This window comes from Protomyctophum parallelum (assembly GCF_964188405.1).
Source record: "Protomyctophum parallelum genome assembly, chromosome: 5".
In the NCBI taxonomy this organism is placed as follows: Eukaryota; Metazoa; Chordata; class Actinopteri; order Myctophiformes; family Myctophidae; genus Protomyctophum; species Protomyctophum parallelum.
The window spans coordinates 25,723,538-25,731,037 of NC_139702.1; the positions used below are offsets into that span (position 1 = coordinate 25,723,538).

Here is a 7,500-nt window from a genome sequence, read left to right on the forward strand (position 1 = left end):
CCCCGCCAGGCTCCGACATCGCCCGTGGGGACCGCACGCGCTGGACGAGATCAGACGCACGCCGCCCGCCGTGCCATTGGACGACACTGCCACTGTGCAGCTGTCAATCACTGCAGGGAGAGATGGGAAGAGGCGGGGTATATGGATATTAGCTTTGTGTGTGTGTGTGTGTGTGTGTGTGTGTGTGTGTGTGTGTGTGTGTGTGTGTGTGTGTGTGTGTGTGTGACTGTGTGTGCGTCCAAATGTAGCTCACTTAACTAAAATGTTGTCAACTCTCCAATAGGAGTGTCAATTGCGCAATATCATTCGCGCGCGCACGCACGCACGCACGCACGCACACGCACGCACACACACACAGTGATGTAGTCAAACAGTAACCTTTGCACGGCGTGGTGCGACAGTGGTCCTTCAGGTGAGAGCAGTTTTTGCCCTCGTAGTCCTCGGAGCATTCGCACACATAGTCAGAGGCACGGTTGAAACACGGGGCGGCGTTCTGGCACGGGCTCGACTGACAGTAGTCTACGTCCGACTGAGAGAGAGACAGAGAGACAGAGACAGAGAGAGAGAGAGAGACAGAGAGAGAGGGGGGGGGGGATTTATGGTAAGTGATCAAAAAGGTTCTTGCCTAAAAGGTAAAAGCTCTATATTGTGACATCAGGCTAATCATTGCTATTCTGACCTGAGATCGGATTCAAAGAAATGTTCTTCTACATCCTGACAGTTTTCTGAAAAAGCTATGTTTCTATGTCAGTCGTTCTTCGATAAAAAAAATAAATAGCAGACCTACGAGCTCGTAGCGCGCCACTCGGTGGCGCGCTACGAGCTTGTAGATCTGCTATTTTTCAATAGCTATAAAGCATAACATGATGCTAACGCCAAAAGGGGTTCCCGCCCCAGAATGGGTTAAGAAGTGTTTGTTCAGTAACAGGTGGTCTCCCCGTCACCACGACCACCACGCCCACTTTGAGAAACCCTGGCCTAATAAATAAATATGGTGTGTTAAATGGAACGAATGACACACTGATTGGTTCCAGACCTGTAAGGAAGGGTCCATTTGGAACCCCCTCTGGCTGTCCCCCCTGCAGACAAGACGTTGACCCATTCTGGACGGGATTATAACCCCTTTTTGTGTTTTAACTATATGTGTTTTAACAGTGTTATATATTGACACCGAGTGGCGTGCTACGAGCTTGTAGGTCTGCTATTTTTCAAAAATGAAAATTTGTGAAAATGTTGCCTGAAATCTTTGAATATTCTTTCAGAGTTTCAGTTTTTAACTCAAACCTTTGCTTCTGGGGGATGGGGGGTCGGCGGCCAATTACATATAATCTTTGGGGTCCTTTGGGGACATGAAATATTGAGAACCACTGATATATAGAACCATGAGTTTTTTCAGAAAAAAATGACATTTTTTTTTAATGTCGACCTCAGGCCTAAATGGGTTAAGAACCCAATGGGGTGTACTGTAGTGTACACCAAGTGGGGGCGTGGCCTGAGCGTCGAGCGCTCGCTCACCTGACAGCGGTTGCTGGAGAAACCGGGCGGGCACAGGCACTGGAAGGCGCCCGCGTCGTCGCTGTGGCAACGGCCGCCGTTCAGGCAGGGCCCGCTCGCACACTCGTCCACCTCCGTCTCACAGCGCTCGCCCCCGAAGCCGTGGCGGCACGCACACCTGTAGCCATTCACCATGTCCTGCAGAGAGAGAGAGAGAGAGAGAGAGAGAGAGAGAGAGAGAGAGAGAGAGAGAGAGAGGGGGGGGGTACCACCGTTAACCTAGGTCCCATTCTGTTTTCACTCTACACCAGGAGTGCGCAACTTTGAAGATGGAGAGGGCTCCATATACTTCCAAACTCACTCCAGAGGGGCCACAACGCCACATTGCATGTATAATAATGTATTATCAAAACTAGCAGATATATACAAGCGCGGCGCGTTTTGAGTTTGTAGATCTGCTATGTTTTGCTAAATTTGAATTGAAATCCTGAAAATGTGTTTTCTTTAATTTAATTAAATGTATATTTAATTACAAATGCATGCATTATGCATTATTTATGTTAACTTTATGAACCATAAATGCAAATACATTGGACATGAAAAAGACTATAGCGTTCTAATACTATAGTACAAGTAATTCAAGTGGGTCATGTTTGGAATTGTAACAGCTGAAATCAATAATAATATCAGCATTGTGATATTAACCTGCGGGCCACATTAAGTGAAGGTGGGGGCCGCATGTGGCCCGCGGGCCGCCAGTTGCCCATGTATGCTCTAAACCAGGGGTGGGCAACTGGCGGCCCGGGGGCCACATATGGCCCCCACCTTCACTTAATGTGGCCTGCATGTTAATATCACAATACTGATATAGTATTGATTTCAGCTGTTACAATTCCAAACCCGCTTTAATTACTTTATGACTAGTATTAAATGACTATAGTACTTAATGACTAGTATTAAAATGTTATTGTATTTTTGTGTAGTTATGTTAACAGTTCATAAAGTTAACATAACTATAACCAAATGCATTTGCATACTTTTCAGGATTCCAATTCAAAAATAGCAAAAACAAATCAGGTTTTCAATTCAAATATAGCAAAAATAGCTGATTTACAAGCTCAAAACAAACAACGTTTTGAGCTTGTAGATCAGCTATTTTTGCTATGACAGTAATATGCAATATATTGGCCCTCTGGAGTGATTGTGGAAATATATTGGCCCTCTGGAGTGATTGTGGAAATATATTGGCCCTCGCCATCGTCATAGTTGCCCACCCCTGCTCTAAACTAAATATGTAGTTCACCCCAGAATAGGGACGCTAGGGTACAGCTGTTTTTAACGCGCATGCATCCATGCACGCACGCACACACACACACACACACACACACACACACACACACACACACACACACACACACACATGCACACACAGAGCCTTCTTTCGTACCTCACATGTTCCTCCGTTGTGACACTGACCATGACAGTCGTCGATATCTGTAGGGAAAACGTAACAAAGTCAGCCCATGCAGCACCATCACATAAACAGCTCCTTACGTAATCTACAATGCGTGCTTATTTACTGTAATCAGATGGTCTGGTTTTCCTTTTCGTTTGAATTACACACAGTCAAAACAAACACTTTCCACGGCTATTCCCTTTTATAGTAAGTTATTTTTTTTGTCAGCGTTTCTGGTTTATTTCAGAAGAGGAGAGAGAGTGTAGTAGAAGAGAGAGACATGAAACCTCAGGGCAGAGAGCGAAAAGGAGAGACACGCGAGACAAGACCGGGAGTCGGGTTTTGAACCCCAAAGTCCTCACGCGCGGGTGCAGTACAGTTTAGACAGTTTTTGGTTTAGACTAGTCATTGGTTAGACCAGTCATTAGTCCTATACAACTACAACCTATCTCAAACCCTCACCCTAAACCTAACCTCCCACGGGGCAGCACACCTAAACCTAACCTTCTAAAACGGGTAGTCCCAATACTTCATTCTGATTGGCTGGTTACCGTCACGTGACCGGTGTAAATTTCACCGATAACCCACTCCTTCAATCACTTTGTATCCTCCTGCAGCCTTGAAGCTGAACTGGAAGGAAGGGGAGCGCTTGATTGCTTTACAAACACATGCCGTGCGGGCGTCTAAGCACCGCCCGGCTCATATGACTGTGAATGTGTGGCTCCAGGCAGCCCCGTAAATACATCTAGCGCTATATTCTCCCAACCGCAAAACAAGGAAGTGTTGTGGCTCTGGCTCGCTCGCTCTGGTGGCGCAAAGCGTAGATACTTTTGTGAATTTAATAGTTTTATTGGGTTAATATTGCTATATGTTTGTAACCGTTTTAGAAAAGCAATAAGCCACTCGAGACCCCAGCTTACCGGGTATTTTACACTGGCTGGGAGGGTAGAAGCCCCCAGCCAGTGTAAAATACCCGGTAACCTGAGACCTCTCGTGGCTTATTGCTTAATTAACCCATGTCTAACCAATGACTATAGTCTAAACTAAGTATGCACCCCCCTCACGCGCACAAGGAGCACTTGTGCACTTGGACTGGCCGAGCCACCAAGCATCCCCACAACGGGCACGCACACCACGCACACGCGAGTGGTGCACGAGGAGGCATCGCTATCGGCACACGACTCACTGGTGTCACAGTTCTGTCCCGTCCAACCAGGAAGGCACTCGCAGAAGTATCCTCCAATCAGATTTCGGCAGGAGACGGCGTTGATGCAGGGATCGCCGTCACATTCGTTGGCGTCTGAAACCACCGACACCAAAACGTCACGTTTAAAACACACACACACGGATGCCACAGGTTGTAAGGTATTGAAAACTATAGATCAGCTATTTTTCAGTGCACAAAACCAGCACGCAACAAAAAAATACTTAAATAAGGCATAACTCTATCTATAATCCTAAATATAATTTCCAAATGTCTAAACCTAACCCAACCTGTAGCTTTTACTCATTGTAATTGTCTCTAAAAAAAATCATTTTTCAACCATTAAACAACCAAGACAAGAATAATTTGACTGTACTTGTTGTGATTTTGGGGACATTTGGTCCTGCACACGTATACTGTATAGTCAGCGGTGCCCAAAAGGTAGATCTACCAGTAGATCACAAAGGCTGTGCAGGTATAGATCAACATGACATGCCCTAAAAATATATATCATTTAAATGTAAAAAATAAATAAATAACCTGCAACTTGTATTAAGACAGGGCCTGTTAGCTCAAACCAACAATGCAATACTTTGTTTTCAAGTATTGTATCACAAACGCCAGTAGCGTTACAAAGTTATATGCAAGAAAAAACCCTACCAATTCAAAATGTTCCCTCCAATTCCAAGTGCCTTAGTCTTACATACTGTATGTAATGCCATCGCCACTATATTCCAAAGCCACTATAGTAACAGTTGTCACAAGACAGACCACGCCACATTCACCAAAAACCTCCCGAGTGACGTGATCGCGACATGGTTGCGACATTCTGATTCTGGCGTGACATGTCGTGAGCTTGTAGAATTGAAAAACAGCAGATCTACAAGCTCACGAGCTTGTAGGTCTGCTATTTTTGAAAATTTGTGAAAATGTTGCCTGAAATCTTTGAATATTCTTTCAAAGTTTCAGTTTTTAACTCAAACATTTGCTTCTGGGGGGTTTCTGGAACAACATATTTTCAGATGGGGGGGTCAGTGGCCAATTACATATAATTTTTGGGCTCCTTGACATGAAATATTGAGAACCACTGATATATAGAACCATTTTTTTCAGAAAAAAATACATTTTAAAAAGACATTTTTTAAAATGTCGACCTCAGGCCTAAATGGGTTAAGAACCCAATGGGTGTGCTGTGTACACCAAGTGGGGTCGTGAGCTTGTAGATCTGCTTATTTCGGGGCATAAATCAGGCTCTGGGAGCCACAGTGGGGTTTTGTGCAGACATAATAGGAAACGGTGACTGACCGATGAGGCAGGTCTTGCCGGTCCACTGAGGAGGACAGATGCACCTGAACCCGCTGACCAGGTCCTCACAGGATCCTCCATGAGAACACGGGTTCACCTCACACTCATCGATATCTGAGAGACAGAGAGATGGACTTCAGTTATTGATTGATTGATTGATTGACTGACTGATTGACTGAATACTTTATTAGTTAAAAATGTAAACAGCACGTGGTACAATAAGACATTGCGGCTAAAAGGAAGGGGAAAAAAAACACATAAAACTCATCTGGTCTCTCATTTCCGTTCACGGAAAAATACATTTTAAACACCTTTAAAACACATGTTGGAATTCCACATTTCTGATGAGCAGCAAGGCATCGTCTCTGTCGGGGTGGAAAGTGTGAAACCTCATTACGGCCTCAAACTGTTACGGAGATAAGAGGTTTCACAGTCGACAGCAACGACATTCTTCGACTGATTTGTAGAATTGTGCGTGAAGATGTATACGCGACTAGCAAAGACGGAAACGGAACCCGGGTATAGGAGGCGGGGATATCCCATGCACGGAAGAAGTTGAAAGTTGCGAGACGCAGTCTGGCTCAAGAGACTGAATACGTGACAGAATGTAAACAGCCCTGTGAAGCCCTCAGCGTGACTTCCTCGGGGCGATATACTCCCGCCAAATCCCGGTACTTCCGTCTAGACGCTTCAACTGTTCAGTCAATTGATCACTGTATATTTGTTGCCAGGCGAACGAGAGCAGAAGCGGTGTGAGTGTGTGTGAGTGTGTGAGTGTGTGTGTGTGTGTGTGTGTGTGTGTGTGTGTGTGTGTGTGTGTGTGTGTGTGTGTGTGTGTGTGTGTGTGTGTGTGTGTGTGTGTGTGTGTGCGTGCGTGCTAATGGATTTTCCCCTCTCTCCGGACGGCTGTGGAAAACCCCTCCAGCCTCCTGGTCAACCAATAGACCACACACACACACACACACACACACACACAGACACACACACACAGACACACACACACACACACACACACACACACACACACACACACACACACACACACACACACACACACACACACACACACACACACACACACACACCTCTTCTGCTTCATATTAAACATTATAAGTTAACGCCCCCTGCCTCACACTGACCCCATGACCTTTTGACCACCATGACCCTTCTCTCCCACAGCGCCTCCTCGCCATGATCACATGACTCACCGGGTGCAGTACTTAGTTTAGACTAGTCATTGGTTTAGACCAGTCATTAGTCCTATACAACTACAACCTATCTCAAACCCTCACCCTAAACCTAACCTCCCACGGGGCAGCACACCTAAACCTAACCTTAACCCATTTCTATAACCAATGACTAGTCTAAACTAAGTATGCACCCCGACTCACCTACAGCCCTGACCTGCCTCTCCCACAGACAGACAGACAGACAGACAGACAGACAGACAGACAGACAGACAGACAGACAGACAGACAGACAGACAGACAGACAGACAGACAGACAGACAGACTGCTCCATGAATGCTCACACATAAACACTTAAACCCATGTCGTCTTAAGAGAACGTTTGGACTTGAGTCACAATAGTATTTTCTTCCGTCTACGCCAAATCTCTGCAATGTTTTGGGGCAATTTTTCAAGGGCTGTGAAGACAAAAATAGGATTCAGAGACGGATTCAGAGACGAGAAGAGAGTTCTACTGACGTAAACTGGAACTCATTGACAGACAGACAGACAGACAGACAGAAATGAGACTGAGTCACTTTCAGTAGCAGAGCACTGTAGAGGGGAGCTGTGGTGTGTCTGCCCAGGTGATGGTCGTTGATGCTCATTAATACGTCAAGGAAGGCAATTAAGACAGACACGGCGCCACTCACCTCTCTCACAGCTGACCCCAGAGAAGCCGTCGGGACAGGAGCAGACAGACTCACCTCTCTCACAGCTGACCCCAGAGAAGCCGTCGGGACAGGAGCAGACAGACTCACCTCTCTCACAGCTGACCCCAGAGAAGCCGTCGGGACAGGAGCAGACAGACTCAC

At 46.0% G+C, this 7,500-nt stretch overlaps 1 protein-coding gene across 1 annotated transcript in view; it reads right to left on the bottom strand.

Moving 5' to 3' along the window:
• The window catches only part of LOC310859586 (protein jagged-1a-like), a 55,960-nt gene that overhangs the window by 21,552 nt on the left and 26,908 nt on the right, over nt 1–7,500 (bottom strand). Inside the window, exons 8-13 of the mRNA XM_083766207.1 lie at nt 5,460–5,573; nt 4,137–4,250; nt 2,942–2,988; nt 1,516–1,692; nt 379–529; nt 1–110 (exon numbers count right to left, since the gene is read on the bottom strand). The exon at nt 1–110 is cut by the window's left edge and continues 55 nt beyond it. Of these exons, the coding sequence (XP_083622333.1) occupies nt 1–110; nt 379–529; nt 1,516–1,692; nt 2,942–2,988; nt 4,137–4,250; nt 5,460–5,573 (713 nt within the window). The remainder of the gene's footprint in view (nt 111–378; nt 530–1,515; nt 1,693–2,941; nt 2,989–4,136; nt 4,251–5,459; nt 5,574–7,500) is intronic.